At 53.1% G+C, this 24,213-nt stretch overlaps 7 protein-coding genes across 7 annotated transcripts; 3 read left to right on the top strand and 4 right to left on the bottom strand.

The window, feature by feature from the left end:
- Positions 1–2,456: 2,456 nt before the first annotated feature.
- AYO21_01783 (hypothetical protein) lies at positions 2,457–5,066 on the bottom strand (the record flags this gene model as incomplete). Its single annotated transcript, XM_022651765.1, has 3 exons — positions 2,457–2,576; positions 2,631–2,704; positions 2,756–5,066. The coding sequence occupies 3 exons, from the start codon at positions 5,064–5,066 to the stop codon at positions 2,457–2,459; spliced, it is 2,505 nt and encodes an 834-aa protein (XP_022515883.1).
- Positions 5,067–5,925: 859 nt separating this feature from the next.
- AYO21_01782 (hypothetical protein) lies at positions 5,926–7,110 on the top strand (the record flags this gene model as incomplete). The annotated part of the gene is made up of 1 exon (XM_022651764.1): positions 5,926–7,110. One exon carries the CDS (start codon positions 5,926–5,928, stop codon positions 7,108–7,110), a length of 1,185 nt encoding a protein of 394 aa, XP_022515882.1.
- A 649-nt stretch (positions 7,111–7,759) lies between these two features.
- AYO21_01781 (hypothetical protein) lies at positions 7,760–10,556 on the top strand (the record flags this gene model as incomplete). The annotated part of the gene is made up of 6 exons (XM_022651763.1): positions 7,760–8,017; positions 8,076–8,716; positions 8,829–9,890; positions 9,954–10,092; positions 10,158–10,366; positions 10,433–10,556. The coding sequence occupies 6 exons, from the start codon at positions 7,760–7,762 to the stop codon at positions 10,554–10,556; spliced, it is 2,433 nt and encodes an 810-aa protein (XP_022515881.1).
- Positions 10,557–11,616: 1,060 nt separating this feature from the next.
- AYO21_01780 (hypothetical protein) lies at positions 11,617–12,099 on the bottom strand (the record flags this gene model as incomplete). Its single annotated transcript, XM_022651762.1, has 1 exon — positions 11,617–12,099. One exon carries the CDS (start codon positions 12,097–12,099, stop codon positions 11,617–11,619), a length of 483 nt encoding a protein of 160 aa, XP_022515880.1.
- A 751-nt stretch (positions 12,100–12,850) lies between these two features.
- On the bottom strand, positions 12,851–13,879 carry AYO21_01779 (hypothetical protein; the record flags this gene model as incomplete). The annotated part of the gene is made up of 1 exon (XM_022651761.1): positions 12,851–13,879. One exon carries the CDS (start codon positions 13,877–13,879, stop codon positions 12,851–12,853), a length of 1,029 nt encoding a protein of 342 aa, XP_022515879.1.
- Positions 13,880–17,319: 3,440 nt separating this feature from the next.
- Positions 17,320–21,017, top strand: AYO21_01778 (hypothetical protein; the record flags this gene model as incomplete). The annotated part of the gene is made up of 7 exons (XM_022651760.1): positions 17,320–17,392; positions 17,447–17,831; positions 17,882–18,034; positions 18,089–18,230; positions 19,059–20,364; positions 20,419–20,852; positions 20,952–21,017. The coding sequence occupies 7 exons, from the start codon at positions 17,320–17,322 to the stop codon at positions 21,015–21,017; spliced, it is 2,559 nt and encodes an 852-aa protein (XP_022515878.1).
- Positions 21,018–22,284: 1,267 nt separating this feature from the next.
- AYO21_01777 (hypothetical protein) lies at positions 22,285–23,382 on the bottom strand (the record flags this gene model as incomplete). The annotated part of the gene is made up of 2 exons (XM_022651759.1): positions 22,285–23,224; positions 23,324–23,382. 2 exons carry the CDS (start codon positions 23,380–23,382, stop codon positions 22,285–22,287), a joined length of 999 nt encoding a protein of 332 aa, XP_022515877.1.
- Positions 23,383–24,213: the final 831 nt, after the last annotated feature.

Here is a 24,213-nt window from a genome sequence, read left to right as displayed (position 1 = left end):
AGCTGGCACGGTTGGCTGTTGGACAACTGCTCCGAAGGACATGGTCCATGGACTGGTTTGCATCAGTGGCGCCGCTCTGGCACCTTTTCTCAGGGTCATGGAAACGGTAATTGATATGGAGTTGGCCGCCATGTTGGCCCTGGGATAAACTAGCCTAAATTTGTGTCGTTGGTCTGGGCCTCAGGAGGAGGCTGCCATGAAGCAGAATTAGAAGCAGCATGGGCCAGAGTCATCTGGATGGGGACCTTTGGTCGATCTCCTGATCTGAATGGGGTCCTGCTGTACTGAACAGCGCCCATACCATTGTAATTTTCGACCTTCTGAACCATTGTTGGCCGGCAATTTCCAATCCGGTTCCCCAAGCACGGTCCCATGCCTACTTGGTTTGTTTTGCTCCCAAATTTTGTATCCAAGAATGGCACGAGGGAATTCCGATGAGATTGCGGCTTGTGGGACGCTCTTGCACCTTTGCAAGCCTGTCCCAAACACGAGGATGGGTCGGGTCGATAGTGATAGGGCTTGAGCTGCACCACCGTTTTTCTTGGGGGGGGGGGCCGGGGAGCGAGCGATGAGAGCACCGCGAAAAAGCTCATGTTTGCTCCTCTTCGCTCCACCTAATAGCGGATTGATTCGCTCTGGTTTAGACCGAGTCAAAAGGTGTCCGGACACGAGCGAAGCCAACATACTAGTACCCGAAACGGCTTTTTAGTGTCGATAGGCGTGTCAAACTGGTCGGGGATGAAGCTGTTCACATCCAATAGTGGGTGCAGTCATGGCCTAGCATGGTTTTTGGGGATGCACAGCTTTTCCCTCTGGTCTCTATTCACCCTGGTTGCAGATCCTGCTGTCACTCCAGTTCAGAAAGCCCACTTTTTTTTTTACTGCTTTGCAAGCTTTGGCGTCGAGGCACCAGCGGGTGGGAGCTCCATGTCGGCTGTCCAATAAAATCCCTTGGTGACAAAGCCGGCGTGGCTCGCAGAGGGATGGATTCTCGTCATCTCAACCGGCTGTCCCGAAACACCGTGTGTACGAGTACTCCGTATTTTGCCCCAAATCAAGTCCATTGGTGGTTGACAGGCGTGGCCAACAAGTAACACGGCGGCTTGGCCTTTTGAGAGCGCCACTGGTAGTGTTCTTTTGCATCTTTTGGCGTCCAATGTCACATTGCACCAAGCCATTCCGTTTTGTTTGCCCACATAGAGGAGGAGGCTACCGTGGAGGAAAGGGTGGCAAGGCGATTCGGACGGCTTGAGGAGGAACCCAAAACTGACTCGCTGGCAAGTTCCGGACCAAATTCAATATCATTGATCATCCTGATCTCGATGAGACGCTTATCAGTCCTAGTTCCTGAAAAAGCTCTAATTCTTGCTGAGACCTTGTGTTTCGGCGGAAGATGGACGTGGGAAAATCAATGACGATGGCCCAGGCTGGTCAGGGATGGTATCCGGAGGGTGGAGAGGAGGGAACAGGGGATCGCAGGTTTGAGTCGGAGGCTGAGGACTCGCAGTGTTCGGTCTGTATCGTACCTGGTAGTGGGTATTATGGGTGAACGACCTTGTTTCGTCGGAAGCTGGTGGATTCGATTCCTAACAATGCAGAGAAGTGAGGAACTCGATTGTGGGATTGCAACGAAGCCACTAGTTTTGTGGTCATTTCCTGCGCACCTGTTTCCACCTTTTCCATGTGCCTGGTGCCTGGCTATTTCCCCCCCAAGGGGACAAAGGTCAACTCGTGCAACGCTCGTGTCCAAGTCTGATGAAGTCGCTGTCTTCGAGTTGCACAAGTCGCCCCCACAGATATTTAGCACAAGTCAATTCCCATTCCGGAGGCGCGGCAAGGCTCGTATCGAATCCTCGCTTGTTGCTCCAATGCAAAGCCCCGTGTTTCAAAGTCCCTGGCCTAGTTGCGGATCATTGACAGAACACATCTGAAGGAAGATGACTAGTAATTTGATCAAGAGGACAACGACAAGATAGGGAACCAAACCAGGGCACTAAGTGACAAGGTGCTCTGTAGATGATATCTGTAAAAACGTAAGACTCATACTCATTCCCCATGCGTCACAAAAGACCGCGAGTTCTGATTAGGAGCCAGCCCTTCTGTGTGATCCTTACATACACGTCCTGATTGAGATTCATCCCCAAGCTTCCCAGCTCTCTGACCAACACCCAAAGCCCTGGCTATGTAGCAACGCAAAACAAATTTCGTGTCTGATCAGAGCGTTCCAGATCCATGAAAACAACTTCCTTCCGGCGATATAGAAGCCAACCAGTTCCCAGTCCCCAGTATTCCCAGTCTGTAAAGACTGCACGCTCCAGTCCAGTCGCCGTCTCTTCGCCATTGTTACCCAAAGTGCGCCACAACTGATAGCTTCTTTCAAGAAAACGCTCCAAGAAAATTCGTAAAGTACGTGAGCTTCTGCGCAAAGATCTCAGATGCTCTCTTCGACCATTCTGTCATGTGGTGGTGGTCGAGGAAGGGGTGCCAGAATTCGTAGAGGAATTAGAGGATGGACCCTTCTCCTGCACACCCTGACCACGGCACATGGGACAGCTGTTCCGACCAGTTGTGAGCCACTGCAATGGTGTCAGTAAATTTCTATACATATGATCTGAGGAGCGGTGACTCACTTCATCGATGCATTCGCGGTGGTAGACATGCTTGCATCTATCCAAGCGGCGGACCTCTTCCGACGCAGCATAGTCTGACAAGCAAATGAGACATCGTTCCCCTAAGTTTATTACAAGCGAGGAACCATCGCCGTCAGAGTCGGGTTCCCCGAGGAAGCCCGAGTCTTGGACAACCAGCCGAAAGACTCCGCCAGCGGCGCTCACATCTTCTTGGGTTGCAACAGGCGGCTTGACAGGTCCCAGGAGGGTTGACAACATCTGCATGTCCTCATAGGATGGGTTATCGGTAAACAAGCTCGGCATAGCAAAAGCAGGATGTGTCGCCGAAACGTTGGTGCCCACGACATAAATCAGCCAACTTCGCCCAACACCTGCTGGCGGAGGATCTGGTTCTACCATCCCATTGCGCCTTGCTGCACCCGATCCCAGCTCGGGCCGGCGGGCGAACTCAGAGTCGCTTCGTCGTCGTTGTCGAGCGGTATTAAACGAAGTTTCTGGGGCACGATCGTCGATGTGATCATGTGGACGATCCTCGTCAAGTTCGGAGAGTGTCTGATTAGGTGCAGCCGAGGCTGAGGAAGGTCGCCGAATTGGAGTGGCATGTCCACTCCTGATGTCTGCTGGGGTCGAAGGAGGAGGTATGGGACCGGGAGGAGTTTCTGAGAGCAAGGTAGGGGAGGCGCCCGCGTCAGGTGTAGTGGGCACAGTCTGATCTGAATGGCTCGACAGGCGGCTGGTCTGTGTCCTGGTGCGGTGATGTCTCTGGGTCTCGTACTGCGCGGGAAAGCTGAAGTTGGTCATCGAGTGTCGCCGTGTGCTTGATCTATTTCTGCCATCCGATCGGCGGAACAAAGCGCCAGAGCTTCCATTTCGTAGAACATTGGCTGGAGGCAAGAATGGAAGGCTCAATAGGGTGTCAAGACTAGGGCCCAGCGTGCCATTCTCGCCGCCAGTGTTGTCCTGGCCGTGCGGGAGCGATCGGACCCCAACGAGGACCAAGGTAACCGACCGATCGCTTTCACCAGGTCCAGCGATAGAATCCAAGTCCATATGGTCAACATCGCGTGATTCTGCTTGGGATGCTATGGGCGACCCGTTTTCGTCATTTGGAAATTGGAATACTCTCATAAAGTTCACCGGTGGCAGGTCACCGCCCGGTGCGTTCACATCGATGTTTTCCCCGGCTTGGGCGGTCGCCGCCTCCTGTAGCGTTTGTACAAAGTTCTGAATGCTTCCATCAAATGTGTCACCACCAAGGTTACGCGGACCAGTAGAACCGGCTGTGGCGTGGCCGGAAAGCTGAGCCGCGATGGCTGCGGCAGCAAGTTGGAGTACCTGTGAGAGAGGCGGATGTTCCCCTCTTCGTATCAGTCTTGTTGATCGTGAACGCAGGCCCGGCTGAAAGCGTCTAATGGTACTCATCCCCGACGTGACTCGGGGTCCGGCCAGGAGGGTCCGAGCCTCAGGCTCAACAGCGTCTAACTCATGAGGAGCATCATCATTTTCATGGCGATGGTCAGCGGAAGGCATGGAAGGAAGGAGATGATCGGATTCATCGGCGAACGTCACCCTCGCCGGCCTCAAAGGAGACTCTCGACCTCCCTGGCTAGACTGAAGCTGCTCGGTGGACTGGCGAAATAGGCTCGAAATCCGTTGAGAGATGGACATAGAATCCCGAACTCTGCTGAACCTGCTTCGGTGTCGTAGACCAGAGGCTGCAGGCTGGGGAAGCTCTCGTATATCTTCGTCCAGAGATTCCGACCACGAATTGCTAGACCCACGCGGTTGGCTCATGCTCTGTAGGGCAGGAAAGGGTCCTCGGATTGCTCGTCGTCTAGATCCAGTCCTATTCTCGCTCCGTCGTCTTATAGAACCAGTGAGGGACACACGACTGTTCGAGTCTGAGTTTGGTGGTCGTTCGTAGACGGAAGGGCGTAATCGCCCCGAAATCCCATGGCGCAACGCCCGACCTTCTTCTGCGGTCTCTTCTCCACTATGTAGCAGACCTCTTGCAACGGCATCCGGAAGCAGTCTTGAGCCCAATCTTGACATTGTTGACCTTCTCCTGCTCGAGGATGGCGATAGTATAGGTGTCGCGATGGCCTCTGTGTCTGTCATGTCCACATCCTCCAAACCTACCAGCGGTCTGTTCTCTTGTTCGTATTCGGTCTCGGAAGGAGGGGATGACGAATGGCCGGCATTCGGACGAGATGTGACCGATTCAACAGATCGATGTCGTCGAAAACTGTCGTAAAGAGTGCTAGCCCTCTGACCAGCCATTCTCAACGACTGGGTATTCCGTCTCGCCAGTCGAGAACTCCTGCCCTCGGTGCCAGGATCGCCAGTTGTTGTTTCCGCACCATCCGGAGTGTTCCTTATTTCCTCCATCAGTCCAGCCTCCGCCTGGGCACGAGGAGTCGACGTGGTGTTCCCCATATGTGGAGGCCAGTTGATTTTCGGCCTGCGCAACAGGGACAAACTAGTTATGGTGTCATATTCAAACAGCGGTGGTTCTGCGGGACTTCGTCGTCGATCTTGAGCCGACTTAACTGACTGTGTTGTGTTTACGGCGTGGAACGAGAGATTCAAGGCAGAGGGTTTGATCGGTGGCCAAGGTTGCGTTCGCTGTCAGCAGCTGGACCGACACATCAAGACGCTCGGAATCGGGCTCTGTTCGATGACTGGTGAGGACGTGGGGATGCTGGTGGAGGGAATGGACTTTGTGGCCAGTGGAAGAGAGAGCGAGATGTCTAGGATAGTTCACAGGACGATGGCTTGGTTGAGCCTGGTAGAGTCGAGGTTGGAAGTGGTGTGGTGTGGGTTGGACCAAGGAAAGGCTGAAGCGCTGGGCAGCGAGCAAGGCAAAAGTCGCCCCAAGAGACGAAGGGACCAAAGCACGGACTTTGTTTGGTCACCCTGCACTTTTGACCTCTCAGGACCCGATCAAACAACAAATGCCCCGGCCCAATAACAACATCAGTGACTCCTCATGTAATTATTCTACATGCCTTTGTCCAGATCCATGCTTGTCTTCTGTTATCCTGGATTGTATCACTCTCTATATAACTCCGTCTCTTCACTATTGTGATCCCGTCGAGCATCTGCACAAGTCTTGACATGGATTACATCACAGCTGCAGCACGCGGAACTCGGTGCGACGCTATTTCTAGGGAAGCCTATTGATCACGCGGATTTGGGCGCCATCCTGAAGAGCACGCGGCTATACACCTGGATGCCTTCATTTTTAGGTGTTCACCCAGCGGCTCTACCTCTCTGAACAATACCACAGGCAATCATGCCGCACATTTTTGTACCACCTGTCGCAACGCGACGAGCCCGTCCTACAACATGGGAACTAGCTTCAGGAAAAAACAAGCGCAAGAGAATGACAATTCAGGAAAATGATGCTATACAGGGCGAAGAACAAGACAACCAGGCAATCTATAATGTGGACAGTCAACTTGAGACCTCTGTTAACCTTGACTATACCGCTGTTGTATCTCCAGTCGAGCGACTCCAACGTCGTGTTGCTGGGCAGCCATTGGATCAACCTCCACCACCTTTCCCATTTCCGCACGCTGAGGTGCCTTCAACGAATAGTCAGGAGGCACGAGGAGAAGTGGACAAAGAGAAGGAAAGCGCACAACTGTCAAAGGTATCAGACAGCTCACGGTCTTTGCACCTTCAGCACCTCGCTGCCCTGACCACAATAGTCCACCGTTCGCTCCTCAAGGAAGATTTTCCTCGTGCTGCTCGTGCGCTAGGCTTGATCTTCCGTGAGGATATCGTCAGCAAACATGCCGCAGTCCGTACTCAAGGCTATATGGGCATTGTGGCTGAAGTGCTTCTTCGTAATGGCGCACCCAAGGGACGGGTTCCTACCCAGAGGTTCTCGGCGCTTCCGTTCACGCACGAGGGTTTCGAGAAGGCTAAGCGCTTTTACGAGCGACTTATCGTTAGACATCCTTACCACAAGTCATGGCCTGAGGCCGTCAATGCTGTTGACTATTACCTCGCCATGTTCAACCTCTGGATCTACGTGGTCCAAAATCAGTACGCAACCGAGCATGAGGTTGACGAAAGTGATATGGAGTCTGTCACGTCCTCTCCTCGGGCTAGCAAGTCCAACAGTCAATCACACAAGAAGGTGAGGGAGCTTGAACAGGCTGATCAAATTGCATCCAGGATGGACACTTGCATGGCCACCGTTCCGTACATGGATGAACCTGAACTCATCAGACTTCGTGCAATGGTCGCCCTTTGGATAGCCGACCTTCACGAAGATTGTGCCTACCTCGCAAGGCTTGATGGTCTGGATGCTGTCGATATGCCCTTGGATCAGTCTCACTCAGCGCCATCTCTCATTACAGACCAGCCTTCCGACCAGGACGAGCACAGCCGCGAGGCTGCCCGAGCACGTGACAAGGCGCAAGACCTCCTGTCGAGATTGGAAAGTGAAACGAGAAACGATGGTGGATGACCTGCATTGCGCTGGGCCGGGGCCAGGACCTGGCGATCCCCACCATCACCAAAGACCACCAATTTGCAGGACAGAAATGGGATCTCGTGGCCATGCAGCCGATGAATATCGAATAACAAAGAGTTGTCGATTTAATTGTACAACACGTGCACCGGATTCTTGCCTTTCGTTCGAGATGATGCTGCCCAAGCTTGTTTCTCCCTACTCGCCCGCGATAGGATTATCGAGCGTCCACGCGCCAAGTTCTCGACGTTGATTCGTCCCCCTGAATAGCTATCAGAGAGCTTCTCACCACATGTCCTGTGAACTTTTTCCGACAAAGTTCATCCCACCGAATTTCGATGGCTTCACCTGCAGCCCCAGCTCTGGGTAATCTGGCTGCCAGTGTCCCCCTAATCGGACTGTTCTCGAGGCTCTACGGCGGTTGTCCTCGCCATTCAGTGCGCCATATGGCTGTTTCCAGTGATCCGATTTGTGGAATTCGCTCCCCGTGGTTTATTCGTTGCCCAGAGTCACCCTGTGTCTTGCGGTCAAGACATAAACACCCGACAATATGAGAAGACGCTCACGAGCACCCTCAGCATTTCTTCTTCTTCTTTTCTCCCTTGGATCTGCAGGTGTCGTTGTTGTGTAGGTTTAATCAGCAGCAATGGCACAATTCAACTACGCAGCAGAATGGCAGCGCCTCAAGGATTTCCACTTCGAACTTGGCTTGATCGGTGCCGGTTTCTTCGTCCTCGTGACCATCCTGGGTATTGTGTTGTATAGACTTGGCGGACGAGTGTCGCTCGACAAAGTCGCTGCCCATCCCTATCTCAAATTCGTCTATGCCTGTATGCTCAAACCCCACGACAGACGAGCCGACATTGGCCAGCAAGGGGCTCTTGAGAGTTTCTATTCTGCTCAGGTAGGAGGGTAGACAAATTTACTACTCTTTTTTCCTTGGCGCTCATGTTCTCCTTCAGGCAAATGTCTATGACTCTACCCGAAAACGCCTGTTGCGAGGGAGAGAGGATATGCTTGCGATTTTGGTGGCAAAGTTGCAGGGTAAAATGGCTTCCGGAGAAGGACGCAAGCCTGTATGGTATGACATTGGGGGCGGCACTGGGTACAATATTGAAGTCATGGACAAATTGGTGGGTGTCGATGGCTTCTTCGAACATGTGTTCCTCGTCGATCTCTCTACTTCATTATGTGAGGTCGCCCGAGAACGAGTCCGTAAGAACGGCTGGAAGAATGTCACCGTCTTGTGCCAGGATGCGAGGTCGGTCGCGTGCGCTCCATCCTCGGCGGATCTGATCACCATGAGCTACAGTTTGTCCATGATCCCGGATTTCTACGGCGTGGTCGACATGGTCGCAGGGTTTCTGTCCCCCAGAGGCTTGATTGGCATTTGTGACTTTTACGTCCAAAGCATTGTCGATATCTCGTCAAGAAACTACTGTGGTGGGACCTTCAACCGCCATGTGAACTGGTTCGGACGCATGTTCTGGCGCACGTGGTTCGATGCCGATCGAGTCAACCTTGATGGTGGTCGAAGGGACTACGTCGAGTATCGCTTTGGCACTGTCTTGTCAACAAGCCAGCGAAACTATCCTCTCGGCGGGTGAGTCCTTGTGTATCCCCTTCTATCACAGACAAAGTGACGGGCTCCTGCGAGGCTTTTTCTGCTTCTCTTTACCCATGAGGCTTCAGTAACTAACCGTGTTTCGTCACAGCATCCCATACTATATCTTCGTTGGATGCAGACGAGATGCCGAAGCTTTTGCTGAACAGGGGCAGGAAGTCTTGGAAAGACTCGATGCGGCTCTTACAGAATCACCATATCTGTCCCCCATGAAATTCAAGGAGCAGCGGAGCTTGGACGCACAACAAAGCATTCCGCGGTCAAAGTCGTATGAGTCGGCTATTGTCAACTTGAGCAATGACCTGCCTCTTCCTTCAGCGTTTTACCAGCAGCACCATTGGAGAATCTATTACAATGACCTTTTGCAAAAACATCAACAATTCGGCAACGAGTATATCTATGCCTTCAACTGGGAAGATCCCAAGGTCGACCATCAGCTCTTGAAGATCAATCAGGACGACGTTATCCTCACCATCACCAGCGCTGGGGACAACATTCTTGACTATCTGCTTGAACGACCCAAGCGGATTCACGCAGTCGATCTGAACCCGAACCAAAACCACCTCCTCGAGCTCAAAGTTGCCGCCTTCACCGCCCTGCCTTATAATGACGTGTGGCAACTCTTCGGCGAGGGCAAGCACCCAGACTTCCGCAATCTCCTGCTCTCCAAACTCAGTCCTCATATGTCCAGCCAAGCGTTCCAGTACTGGCTCAGCAAATCCTATATCTTCTCCTCCAAGGGGGGTCTGTACGAGAGTGGGGGCTCCAGACACGCCATTAAGCTCATCCGGTGGCTGTTCAAGACGTTTGGTCTCACTGCAAAAGTGCGCACGATATGTAAGGTGGAGACGCTAAACGAGCAGCGCGAGATGTGGCCTCAGATCAGGAATCTCCTGCTCAGCTGGCCCCTACATAAGACGGTGGTGTCTACAGAGTGGTGGGCATGGAAAGCGGCCGGGGTTCCCCCCAACCAGCACGCCCTCATCGTTGACGACTACGCGCAGCGGACAGGGCTGCCGCGGACGAAGAAGCTCTGCGGTGAAGCTATCTGGCAATACGTTGTCGACACGTTGGATCCTGTAGTGGAAACAACGCAGATCAGTAGGGAGAACTATTTCTATTACCTCTGCCTACAGGGGAAGTTCTCAAGAAAGTAAGCAAGCATTCCACTCTTGGACCTTTTTTTTTCCAGCCATCTAATGAAGCAACGAAACAGGTGCCATCCACGCTACCTCGGAGTCAAGGCGCACGCAACGCTGTCAAAGCCCGATGCATTTGATGGTCTTCGCATCCACACGGATGAAATTATGGAGGTGATTGCTAGGATCAGCCCGTCGACGTTGACCATTGCTATTGTAAGTCTGGTGGCTTTCTCGTCGGATGAATCATTTCTATGGGAACCTCTGTTGACAATCTGCAGCTGATGGACTCGATGGACTGGTTCGACCCGAGTGACAAGGACTCGGCGGCTCTGGAGCAAATCGTAGCTTTGAACAAGGTCCTCAAGCTTGGAGGCCGTGTCCTGTTCCGCTCTGCAGCGCTGCGGCCCTGGTACACGGACATATTTGAGCAGAATGGCTTTAGTGCGAGCTGTGTGGGCAGACGGGATTCTGGCAAGTGTATCGATCGGTGAGTCCAGACGGTTTCTCACGTTGTCCCATCCCTTGGAGCCAGGCCTCTCATTCTCTATTACAGGGTCAACATGTACGCGTCTGCATGGATATGCACCAAGACAATCGACATCTCGACAAGTCCGCTCATCCTTTCGAAGGAGAAGAGCGTGGAGGCTGCGGCGTCGTTAGAGGAGCTGAAGATCTAGGAGGAGCAAACGACCTACCTGTCTTTGCACCAGCCCAAAAGTACTTGTTTCATGGGTCACTGTGCGTGCGAGACTGGTTTGTGTCGAGTCATTCGTCACTCGTCCACTTTTATGTCGCCAGATGCGAAGCAATCCATCGTCAACCACAACCAACGGGACACACATTTCCCGTTAGCTTCTGGCCGGGAGTGACAGAAGGCAGACAGCCAACTGGATCTGAGCGAGCGTTGAGGAAGGGATTGAACCCGTCCTCCTCATCTCCTTTACCAGTTGACATGGTCTTATATGTTTCCCTTACACCTCCTCCTACCCTATACGTGCCAGGGTTCTTAGATGTTCACGCAGAGCTGGATATTTCCTGGTGGAATAGATAGATAGAGTGGTAGAAGAGCGGTTTGGTTTTTGGTTTTTGGTTTTTTGAGACTACAGAGCAAATTATATACCCCTTCCATTACCAGAATCTGTCCAATTTTTCCCCGTCTCGTTGAGATGAGATGAAATGAGTTTTGTAATCCTCCTTTGGCCTTTGGTGTAGTTCCAGAGAGTAGGTGATTTTGTCTTTTTATTTTTTTAATTTTTTTTTTTGTTCAATGAGGGAAGGGGGTGGGAGTGAGTGAGCCACCGAGCACTTTTTATGGGTAGGCATAAACGTCATGCAGGTCATGCCTATACAGCAAGGCAAGGACGCAGTGCACTGAAACCCTTTCCTTCTTCGTTCGTCTTTATTTTTCTCTTGCCTTTCCTTTAGCCTCATACAGCAAGTGCTGTTGCTGTTCCAAGTCAAAGCCTGGTCCTTCGTCTCCCTTGCCTTTCCTTGGCTTGCCTTTGTTGCTTGCAAGAATATATGTACAGGTATGAACTTGAGTCAGTCATGGTGGTGGTATCGATGGTGGTAGCAGCAGCAATAGTAATAACAGCAATGATGATACACACGGTAATCACCTGAGGCCCAAAAAAAAGGACAACAGGCCAGCCACCTCCATCCCACTGGTCCGGGGGATTCAAGAGAAAAGGAATCAGAGGAAAGGAGACGGAAGAAGGAGAGGGACGATGGCTTGCTTCAAGCACCCCCTTCGCGCTTGGCATACTCCTCCTCGATCCTCTCCTCGTACTCTCGATCCCTCGCGGCCTGTTCGTCGTCATTGTCGCCGTCGCCGTCACGATCAGTGACATCCTCGATCCTACCTCCACCGCCTGCCGAGGAGTTAGACCCGGCCACGGACCCCCGCTGCGGCGGGATATACGTCTCCTCGCTGAGTGTGGGCCTGCCCGTCTCCTCGGCCACGCGCCGGATGTTGGTCCCGTCGCGGTCGTTGCTCGTCATGGTCTCGCTGTACCGCTGGGCGTGGTTCGAGTTGCTCCTGCCACCGGTCGAGGACGAGGTAGAGCTAGACATCGAATACGACGTCGATGCGCTGTAGAATACTGAGCCGTACGAGTTGCCTCCACTGCCACTGGTGCCGCTGCCACCGCTGGAGCCGGCGGTGCCCTGCTGGTGCTGTCCGCGGGACACTTGGTCCGAGCCGTATGAGTAGTTGGACATTATCGCTTTGTGTTTTGGGTTTTCAGGTTGTGGGCTGGGAGCTGTGGTTGTACTTTGCCTGTGGCGGTGCGCGGGTGTGTGGGTAAAAGTGAGGATGAGAATGAGAATGAAGAAGAGAGGTGGATCGAGATCGAGATCGAAATCAAATCCTTCAGGTATCGTCTTCCTCTTTGGGATAATGAGTATTGAAAGGTCAAGGGCGATGGATGGCCGTATGCTCAAGGTAGGGATGTTGAAAATAAAGACCTCGCTGGGGAGGTAGGTATACTTGATATATCCTTTTTAGCTTCTTCGCTGCCTGCGCTGGAATGGCGTCACTGATTTCTCTGTTCGTTCTTCTTCAACCAGTCACGTCAGGTCAGATGATCTTTCCTAGTGTCTCTGTCTGTGTCTGCCTATCCTTCTGTCTTTGCTGTTGGCGGTGGCAAATCCTACATAACCGAGTAACCAAGATACTTTGTGCATACGTACAAATGCCTACCTAATGTATACGGTCTGCCATCCCCTCACCTACCGTAATGGTCGATGATTCGTTCCATCGCCCCCCAATGACCCAAAGTTAGCTTCAATGAACCCCCACCGAACAAAAAAAAAAACTTGAAAGAGGTTATGCACATCCCATTTTGTGTGCTCATGTCTGGGGTTCCCTTTTGAGGAACTGGTTGGGCATGCATGGTCGATGATGGGAGGAGGAGGATAAGGAGAAGAAAAGTATGCTTCTCCCAGGCGCTGTAGAAATGTCTAACAAGCTTTACACGGTTCTGCTCTTGTGCTCGACTATCTTCTGCGCTACTTCGTCGAGGACGTCTGTCTTCTTCATCTCGCGCAGCCAGCTGTCGGGAATGGCTTCGAACCCGTGATATGCTCCAGCGAGTCCACCGCATATCGCGCCCACAGTGTCCGCGTCGTAACCCAAGTTGACAGACAGGGTTGCGGCCTCTTCGAAAGTGTCGGCGTTGAAGAAGGCCCAGAGCGACGCCTCGAGCGTGTCGACAACGTAGCCCGTGCTCCGGATTGACTCCGCCGGCGTCTCCTCCCAATCTCTTAGTGTCTGGTACTTGCCTAGCCTCTCCGCGAGCACGGGTTCGACGGGAGTGTCGGAGATATTGCTGGGGATCTCTCGCACCGACTCGGCCAAGCTGACAGCAAGCTCGGTCTTGGACGCACCGTTGAGCGCCTGTAGGACCAACGCAGTGTAGATCATGCACGCGTGGACGCACCGCGGATGAGGGTGTGTGGGCAGCGAGCTCTCGTGCGCCAGATGAACGGCATCCGGCTCGCTGGGGGCGATTAAGCCCGCTGGGAGCACTCTCATCAGACTCCCATTGCCGCAATATTCGTCCTTGCCGAACGAAAAGGAAATCTTCTTTAGTATCGCACGCTCCGTCTCTTCCACCGGTGGTGACGAGTCCCGAGGCATGAGATGGAGGAAATTGTCCCATATCTCGAGCGCACTTCTCGTCGAGACCCCAATGTCGAAGCACCGACCGACGGACGACATGTATCCGTCCCGCCACCACAAGATGTACTTTCCGGCCTGGTGCACGATATTGGACTGGCCGCCACACTCCAGAAGCGAGTGAGCCAGGCACAGAGTCATCGAAGTGTCATCCGTGAAACAACCCGGTGGGAGACCGAAGTTGTCGTTGGGCAGCATCTGCGTCACCCGGTCGAAGGAACCGCGGGGTTTGAACTCGACGGGGCCCCCGAGTGCGTCGCACACCGCAAGGCCAAATATGGCGCCTTTGACACGGGAAGAGAGAGGGACTGGCACTGGCATGGCGAGCAACGAAATTCCATAGCCTGAGAGAACTCGAAGTAGGAGTGAAAAGGGCGAATCTCTCCCCGAGGCGAAGGGCAGGCTCGTCCGGTACCCGTCGACGCTAGGCTCATCAGTCAAGCGAGCTAGATAGATGGGCGGTACCCGTGATGTCGTCGTCGGTACCAAACATGGCAGTTACCTCATACCTCAAGGGGAGGACGGTGCAGCGACACCTAAAGCACCATTGCGTCAGTATGACTCAACTTAGTCAGGAATAGGGTATATTCGAGGATTCCCAGCTGCAAAGCGGATGAGAATTCCGGCTGGAGATGGGAAGTCGACGAGATCGCTGGCAGACAGCGTTTGCTCATTTTTGCAGAAGAAGAAATGTTGAGCTGTAAAGAATTACTTTGTTCTCGGAATCCCCTGCGTTGACTACAGCCCTGAAGTGCTTCCCCGCCGGACCCTGGAGAGACAGTTCGATAAGATAACGATAAGGGCCGATAAGAGAAGACAGAATTAATGATTACCCCGCCACGGGCTGCCAGTCCGTTCATCGGGTCGCATCGGCACGCACCAGCAGCCGGGACACGAAGCCAGCAACTTGTACTTAGTACTCTACTTGAACTGGTAGACTCACGACTCTGGTGTTAGGGTTCCAGCTATTGGGTTCATTAGAATGGCCTTGACGGCTTCTTCATATCATTGTTGTCATAAAAAGCTACGTTTGCTTGTCTGCTCTGTCTCGACAATGGCCATCCCTATTGCCGTGCCTGATTAAACCATCTCTTTCTAGAGCGCACTGTGCAGCTGTATTTCCCTTGTCCTGAAAGGTATTCTGTGTTCGGGCAAAATGAAGTGATAGAAGGAGTGTTATGCGGTGGGTTATTTATTTTCTGTGAACGGGCTCGTCAGTTGCAACTTCTTGCCGACCAGAGCGACGGATCGATCATAACGCACGTGCATTGACATTGGCCAGCAGGGCATCGGCCTTGTATCCATGTTAGCAAACGATCCTCCTTGAATCGAGGTGGGGTAATGCTACTCACAGGCAGAGCCGCAGCCGCAGCAGGGCTCTAGATGCAGCGAGTCAGCCATATGCAGCACCAACGAACCGAATCCCCCTCCATTGAAAGGCGCATACCCATTTTGTTGTTAGGAAGCGAGTGCTTTGCTTAGTAGATTGCAGGGTTGCTTGTTCAAAGACTGAACAGCTGGCGTGTGCGGGCTGCGAACAAAAGACTTGGGAGATTTCTTGTTGCTGATTATAGGAAGAAGAGGAAAGGAGAGGAACACAGAGAGAGGGCGCGAGATGGAGCCACGCTTTTATGTTCGGACTTGGATGCGCTTCGGTTGGATCCTGCGCGGCGATGGCTGCGCCGTGCCAAACATCCTAAACTGCTTTGGGCCTCTTAAAATATTATTCTTTCCAGAGAACGACAAAGCTATGCAGGGAAGACTACCGTGTGATCGATCGATCCATCATCCTGGTCTACTTGTCTGCTTACCAAGTCCCCGATAGCTGCATAAGGCCCTTATATGCCACAGAAAACCATGCTAATAATGTGCTCAAATCCTCCGTTTCCCTCTGCCGAAACCTCTTACACCGACATCGTCGCCCCATCGCTAGAGGTCACCTTTACACGATCCGATCTTCCAGCGGCAACCTTGGCCCTCGCCCCTCGGCCCCCATCTCACTGCCTCTTATATCGTCACACCAAAGCAAATGAGACAGTCGAAACCTCTCTATCTATGTTCTCGTGCCTGAGGCAGTCCTGCGTCGCGCCCTGGTCATCGATACTGTCTACTTCGGCAATGACACCGCTGCTATAGAAGCTGAGTCACATAAGAAGCTTGACATTTCCACTTGGAGGCAATTCGCTCAACCCGCAGCCATGACCACCACTGTCAATGTTACATGCTTGTGTGGGAAACATTCAGAGACACTACAGATAGCTTCCCAACTACCTGTTCCCGTATCTCCTTGCTCATGCAACAGCTGCCGTTACAGCACTGGTGGATTGTACTTCTCGTGTCTCCCCCTCACCTCGAGACCAAATACTGCGGACGGACTTACCAAATATGATTCCTCCCCAAAGCTGACAAGGTATTTTTGTCCCATGTGCGGCTCCCCCATGTTTGTCAACATCCACAAAGATGACACTTGGACCGTTTGCTCAGGTGTTGTCGATGGTGTGGAAGGCCTATCAGCTACGTCAGCTTTGACTCTGGAAAGAATTGTCCAACATGAGTTTGTTGGTGATACGAAAGATGGGGGACTGGCTATCTGCTTAGCCGAAGCAGATGGTTGTTCAGTACCTCTTTATTTGCAGGGACCGGACGGAGCTCTTGCTACGGAATTGACCCGAGATGTTTCAACACGAAGCCATCACAATAGCTCTCCTATCAGAAAAGGTGAAGTGGACGAGGTTGCCATGATGTCTGAAGATTTAGGCGATGTCTACGCACGTTGTCATTGTGGAGGGGTTAACTTCCGCATCACCAGGCCCAATATCCTCTCAAGGACATGCTCTTCACCGTGGCCAGAATTGCTTGTCCCGGATCATTCTCCTATCTCGCGGAATCGGGAAGACGTCAAGTGGTGGTTGCGTGCAAACGGTTCCAAATACTTGGCAGGCACTTGTGCATGTAGGTCTTGCAGATTAGCCTCCGGGTCGCCAATTCAAGCCTGGGCTTTTATCCCGAGAGCCAACATTTTTCAGCTTGATGGAAGGCCGCCAGACCTCTCTATGGGCACTCTGAAAGAGATTGAAAGCTCTAAGGGCTGTTTTCGTGACTTTTGCTGTCGTTGTGGTGCTACGGTCTTCTGGAATTGCCTCGAAAGGCCGGATCTGGTCGATGTGAGCGTAGGGCTATTGCGAGCCCCCGAGGGCGCGAGGGTCACGTCTTTGCTGGATTGGTGGACCGAGAGGGTTAGCTTTAAGGAAAAGGCACTTGATACGATGCTCATTGAGAGGTTGGAGAAAGGGTTGCAATTCATCAGACCGGCGGATAACAGGACATCTGAAGGTGATGAAGGTAAAGTTGAAGACCCTGAGTGAAAGCCAGGTAGTATCTTGATCCAGAGACTGACGCACCTCCCTTTCACTCAAGCTGGAGTTGCGGAAGGTGTGCGAAATTGCGACGGTTGTAAAGTATTGCAGGTGTAAGGGATGATGACGAGGAATGTGGGTTACGTAATGTCTGACTTATCCACTGAGGTGACCCACGCCAGATCTCTTGTGTCACCAGTTGGTTCAGAGGCTGCCATAATACTAAGACCTTCCCCGTAGAGACTGCGACAACCGCGTACAAATTGCTCCATTATATCGACCAACCTCAGTCCGACACGCTCCACATGATATCGTGACTGCTGCGCGACATTCTCACTGTTGTTTATCTCAGCGACTGCTGCCAGGCATCCTTTTTCAGTCGCGGATGTTGACACGCTAGCAACCATGGCCAGTGGACTATCGAGAAACTCCTATGACGACGACCATGAAGTACTCGAAGACGATTTCCTCAATGATGGTACAGGACCCTGGCTCAATCAACAAAGACACAAGTGAGGCTCACTTTCTGCAGAAGTCGAACCCGACGAACCGTCCGATCGCGCCCCTTTGACAGGCAACATTCAATCCTCCTCTTCCAGCGCACCCCTGAACCAAAGCTATCTGACTTCGAGAATACCCGGTGAAGACAGGCATGCTACACAAAACACCATCGATGAGAGTGTCTGGGACACGGTATCTCGAGACCTATTCGCCGTATGGGAGAAAATGAAACAAGTCCTCTACCCCAAGTATTTGCTTGGAGGCATGCTTCAGAGACAGGGCACCGGCATGGGCGATGTTGAGAGCCAGGGAGGAGGATTTGGAAGAGATCTTAGAGGCATTCTAGGTCGCTGGCCTGACGCAGATGGCATTTTGCAGGGAGGGATGAGTGACGGTTTAAGAGACTGGGATCTATGGTGAGATAAGATCTACTGCCCACTGCACGCATGCTAACAGTTGTACCAAGGGGCCCTCTAATATTCTGCCTGCTGCTGAGCGTCTTCCTTTCCATGCGCGCCAGCAAAGGGCAGACCGACCTGGTCTTTTCTGGCGTCTTTTCCCTGGTCTGGATTGGCGAAGCTGTGGTAACCCTCCAGATCAAACTGCTGGGAGGAAATATGTGAGGCGTTCCAATCCCTTGTTTCAATTCCACCAGTGCTGACCCTTTTTCCAGCTCGTTCATGCAATCCGTCTCCATTATTGGGTATACTCTGTTCCCACTCACCATTGCCGCCCTACTAAGCGCGCTCGGCCTGCCAACTATTGCGCGCATTCCTGTATACATTGTTCTTGTTGCATGGTCACTAGCAGCCGGAGTTAGTATCCTCGGAGGATCAGGGGTTGTAAAGAATAGGGTGGCCCTGAGCGTCTACCCTCTCTTTGTCTTCTATGTCAGTCTCGGCTGCCTATGTTTTATTAGTTAGATTCCAGGGATGGGTGGCTGTTGTGCCTCTCGCACTGCCAGTCTAGTATTCCAAAAATGTAATGTAGAAGAATGGACTTCAATAGCATGGCAACGTCTCAAATGTTTTGGTTTGAGGCCCTGACGACATTTGCTGTGAGTGGGGCGGAATATGAGAAGTTTATGAGTTGTTGTTTGTGCGGAGCAGGTGCCTGCGCATCATGCGTCTTGAGCCGCTTCAATCATATCGTACCTGTATCTTTGTGCCGACCACACATCCCTCTCACTGTGTATCCATCTCTGGTCTGCAGCGCCCACGTCGGGGTTACTCCTAAGGGATACTGTACACGTTCTACAGCACCCAAGCTGTCCCGAGTTCCGACTGGAAAACCCTCCCGCAAACGTCTTTCTTAACCAGTGATTCCGACCACCAAGCACGGAAGACGACCGCTGCTTTCGCACCGCCTTTCGAGCCTCCAAGCACTCGAGGCGCAAGCAGTCCTTCTGGACTCCCTTTCGCACTCGGGTCAAGTACTCGTGTCATCTAAGAAGACTTGGGCTGGGTCCATGAGGGGGAAGTTGCCCTGAACGGTGTGAAGGTTGAGAACCCAATCATACAATCCATCAGTGCCAATCTCAACATCTGCACCAACCGGTCGGATAACGGTGTCTACACAAAGGAGGATCTAACCTGCGAGTCCCCGCTGCCTCGAAGACTGCCGCAGTGCTACACGGGCTGCAGAACATATCCGTCAACAAGACCCGGTCACTACAATTCCAATCACCCACGATGGCTACAAGCAACCAAGCAGAACACCTACCACCGCCGCAGGAATCAACAGAAGACACAGTCATACGAGATCTACCGCCTCAAGAAGGAAGTTCAGACGGCGAGGGAGGCGAACGCACCGCGCGGGAGAAACTGAAGAAAACATCCATTGCAGGACTCTCGCAGTATTCCAAGGTAAAGCCTGGAGTCGCTGGAGATCACCCTGTGGACGATGCTGGGACGGCCGAATCATTGCCCGAGTCGCAAAGCGAAAACGGACAAGTTCGAGGCCGTCCTTCGAAGAAACGATCGTTCGAGGACCTGCAAACCGAAGAGTCTGGTCCCGGTGTCGAAAATGGAGGAGCCCCTCTCCCAAAGAAGGGAAGCCAACACAAGAGGATGAGATCCCGAGAGATTTCGGGGAACGACGAGGAGATACAGACTTTTGAGAAGTACGAGGACATGGCGAGCCCGGTCCAGGAAGAGAGTGATGCAGAGGCACAACAGTCTCCAGGCGGGCCTGGGATTCTAGTGTTGGCGCCCTCGAAGGAGGAGATGGAAACAGCTGCTGTCGCGCAGGACGCCCGTGGATCAACTGCAGAGGATAAATCATCTAGTGTTGCTGCTAGCTCGGAGAAGCAGTCAGTGGCAGCAGAGACCCAAGTCAAAGCCCTGCCATCAACCAAAGAAGAAGCCAAGCCACAGGTCACGGCATCATCAGGCTTCGCCAACACATCAACCACCTCGCCGTTCAGTAGCTTCAAATCCCCCAAGTCCCCCAAATCCCCGGAGAAAGCGTCGGACTCAGTTTTGTCTCCCGGGAGCGGGACGTCAAATTCGGCCTTTGCTTCTTCTGGATTGTCAGCGTTTGCTGCGTCCGAAAAGTCACCCTTCGGAGCGGTAGGTGCGACGGCCAAAGCTGGTGGCGGATTTGGTGGGGGCGGAGGAACGGGCGGGTTCGCGTCGTCCTCTGGCGGATTCGGAGGTGCGTCACCGTTCGCGAGTAAACCCACGTCCGGCTTTGGGTCTGGAGGCGGCTTCGGGTCTGCTGCTGGATTCGGAGGAGGGAGCGGGTTTGGAAGTGCTGCAAAGCCACTTGGTGCGGGCCTCTCCCCGTTTGGTACTTCGGCGGGAGCGTCAGGCACGTTTGGCAAGCCGAAGCCCTTTGGGGCGAAGACGAATGAAGACGAGGAAGATAGTGAAGACGGAGGCGAAAACGACGAAGCACAAGCGGCAGGCGAAGAAGCTGAGCAAGACCCGAGATTCCGCGAGCAAGAGCGTGAGTTTGTATTGGTACTACAGTGAAAGGCTTTTGCTAACTGATACTCGGTAGTCAATACAGGAGAAGAAGACGAGGAGACGGTCTTCAGCTGTCGAGCGAAGCTATATCACTTTGAAAGGGAGTGGAAAGAGAGCGGAATAGGGGACTTCAAGATCAACATGCGATATGAAGCGAGATCAACCGTGCAAACACCTGCCACCGATGGCAAAACCGGAGGAGAGAAGGCACCCAAAGAAGACGATTCTGCGGAAACAAACGAAGAAGATATTGAAGCTGCTCTTGAAGGCGGCGAACGCGAGTCGTCTGTGACTCTGGAACGCAGGGGTCGACTCATCATGCGCGCCATGGGTACACATCGTCTACTGCTCAACACGCCGGTGTTCAAAGAGATGAATGTGGGCACACACGATGGCAAAGAACCGACTGGAAAGACCATGCACCTCACTGGTTTGGAGGGAGGGAAGCCGACGGGTTTTCAGATAAAGGTAAGCATCACCAGCGCTGTTTCGTCGGTACCGCTATCGATATCTGCCTCTTGTTTTCGACAATCTAGTTGTATCTGCTTTGCTAATGGGCTGGAACAGGTTGGTAAAGAAGAGGTCTTGAAGGAAATATACTACAAGATCAGAGAACTGCAGGAAGCACTGTGATGAGCTGGACGCAATAACCCAGGCTCACTAGTCTCCCCTTCCAGCATGTTAGGACCAGCATACTTCAAGCAGTCACCACAGGACCGGCAAAGAGCAACTTGCGCCAGCCTTCAGACGCCAGCCTTGAGAAGACGAACCGCACCCTATTTCCGAGGAACAGTTCAGACCTAGACTTTTGGACAGCTACATACCTTCCTAGAGTGCCTGCAGACTGAACTCGGACTTGACCAAAGACCTCTGAGGGTTTGGAATGACTTTTTGACGAGGATTGTATTGATCCATGGATCAGGGATTGTTGGAATTCCCAACGAAGCGGATTGAACAATTGGATGGACTGATGGTGGCCACATTGGCTTTTTCAGAGATGGAAAGGGGGCGCCAGCCTCACTGACGACATGCCATTCTCAATACTTTGATACTCGACTTGGGAATCTTTTTTTGCGACACCCTTTACGTACTGCTAGGATAAATCAACATCGACAAGATCAACACAGGCACCTCTCTCTCTCCGTCGTTTCCCTTTGGACGGGATGGTAAACATGATATGTATGAGCGCCCATGACCCAACCCTCTCCCATTCTTTTCCATCCCATTATTTTTCTCTATACCTGATGATAGAGACTATGCGGACATGCTCCTTTCGCACAGCGGGGCCCTCTTAGGGGAATGATATCATAGTACCCGAGATGGCCAGACCGCCCTCTGTCCAATTTCCGTGTATATGCTACATACACATATACATAGAGGGCCTGTTTGCTGTGATCTGATCCAGTGATCGCGGCGTCAGTCATTTCCCGTCGTGTACTGTCGTGTACCGTCGTGTACCATCATGTATGTATGATGTGTATGACATGTATACCCTAGGTAACATGTCCATTGAGTACCCTCACATGGTGAATCTCCGCGTGTTCTCCCATACACCCGAAAATCAGGGGAAAAGGCATCAGAAAGAATGGCATTCTTGATCGCTTGCCTGGTACCCGCCCCCCTCCCTCGTGCTGTGCCGCGCCGGGCTGTACGTATACTCGCTTTACATTGTTACCAGGGACTCTTTGTCGTCGTCGACTGTGCAGGTAGATACCTAGGTAGTCATCCTCGTAAAAATACATACCTACCTATACCGTTACAAGTACGTGTCAGTACATGTTAAAGGTACCTATGTAGGTCCGGTAAAATGTTGCCGAATGTCGAATGTCGTATACATCTATGCTGTCGATGTTCTCTTCGTTTCTTTTCGTGCCCTTTGCCATCTCTAAACCTCAACTTCTCACAGAACAATCATACCCACGCCCACGCCCGCCACGACCGCCGTGCCGACACATGTCCAGAAGAGGGTCGTTCTCCCTAGATCTCCCCCGGCGCGGGGTCCACAGCCACTGCTACTGCTGCCATCGCCGGCGGCGGTGAGATGAAAAGGCCCGCCGTGCGAGGGGAGGGTGGTGGCGACGACGATGGTGGCGCCGTTGGTCGTGTACGTGTACGTGATGACTTGGACGCCGTCGCCGTTGGCGTCATTGTTGTTGTCATTGTCAGAACCGCAGGCGACTGTGGCCTGGACGTCGGCGGCCCATGGTGTCGGGACGGTGAGCGCCTCGCATAGACTGGCCGGCGTGGATGTGACCTGGCCGTTTACGGTGAGCCGCGCGAACTCGGTGAAGAAGTACTGCGTACCCTCGGTGAGGGTTTCGTCAGGGTCGTAGTTCCCGTCCCCGTCCGCGTCGATGTACGTGGTGCACGGCTTCGCTTCGCAGGTAAGTCCGCTACTTCTTCCGCCGCCGCCGCCGCACGCAGGGAGCGTCTGGCAATCGATTCCGGTGAGAGCGATTTGCTCGTAGGTCGTGCACGAGGACGCGGGGATGCTCGTCGTCACAGCGGGTTGCCCCCCGCCGCCGTTGCTCGTCACGTAGGCAACAGCGTACTCCCCCGCCACGAAGGGCGTGGTGGTCGCCTGGCCGACGTCGTTGACGGCCGTGGAACACAGTTTCGGCACGCAGACGGTGGTCTGCAGCACCGATGTGGGAGAACCACAGCCCCCGTCGCACGTGCTGCAGCTCGAGCAGTAGCGCACCGTGGTGTAGCTGATGATGACCGGGCAGGGGATGTAGGTCGTGACGGTGACAATCGCGGTCGAGCCGTACGTGGTGTAGTAAGACGCGGAGGAGCTCCAGCTCGTGGCTTGTACGACTTCGGTGTACGCTCCATCGTCACTGGTGGTTGGGCTCTGTTAGTCGAGTGCTCCTAGGGTAGACCGGAGATAGACAGTGTCTCGTGAACCGCGATGATCTGTTAGAAGGGTAGGTTCTTACTACGTATCTCGCGCTTGGAGCTGTGGAAGCAGACCCGCGAAGAGCGCCGTGGTGCGCATGTGTGTTTAGAGAGAGACTGTGTGTGTGTGTGTGTGTGTGTGTGTGTGTGTGCGTGCCCAATGCTCAAGGCCGCTACTCCCCGCTGTCTTTTCAGTTGTACCAGTAGGCTTGAGATGATCAAGCACTTGACATGACCTGGGTGCCTGGGTCTCCAATGCTTCAGGTTACAGTCCTGCCCACCGAAACGTCGTCTTTTCAGAGGAGGACAGAGACAGCTCCAGTTAGAAACATGGCCGCGGGTGTTGAAGTGCGAGGAAGCATCCCACGCTCCATTTAAGCCTTCCTGTGGTTGTTGGGTCGATACGAAATAAACCTTGGGCGGGTGCACGCGGGCTACAAGGATCAAGGCTGGGGACAGACAGACAGACAGAGAGACTCGCTACTTTTCAGCCCCGCCACAAACCCTACAGTACGAGGTACTGGCATCTCAGCTCTGAAAAAAGAAGGTAGCTGGCAGCCATGATGACATCTCTCTCATCTGCCATGCCGTCCGGACAGTGAAGGACGTGCCAACACCCAATCATGGTTGTGTCATGGGTGGTGACCCTCTCCGGTTGCCGTGGAAACATGGCTTTGTGTGGATTGGACGCCTTGGGCACCAGGCCCCCGATAGAAATCCATGGTCTTGAGACACAGGAAATCAAGAAATTCGATGGTGAAAGAGAGCCCGTGCTCGGGTAAAATAAATAAACATAAGCTGATGGAGGAACGTCACCTGAATCCTGGACCAGCGGGGGAGATCCTGTTCTGGGGGTGCTGCACACAGAAGTTTTCACAGCCTACCTGCAACATGAACGGGGTAGACCACATAGCTTCACCAAGGCGTTTGC

The sequence above is a fragment of the Fonsecaea monophora genome, assembly GCF_001642475.1.
Source record: "Fonsecaea monophora strain CBS 269.37 chromosome Unknown Scaff7, whole genome shotgun sequence".
Taxonomy (NCBI): Eukaryota; Fungi; Ascomycota; class Eurotiomycetes; order Chaetothyriales; family Herpotrichiellaceae; genus Fonsecaea; species Fonsecaea monophora.
The sequence above is the reverse complement of the archived record's forward strand: the minus strand, read 5'-3'. Positions and strand labels throughout refer to the sequence as shown.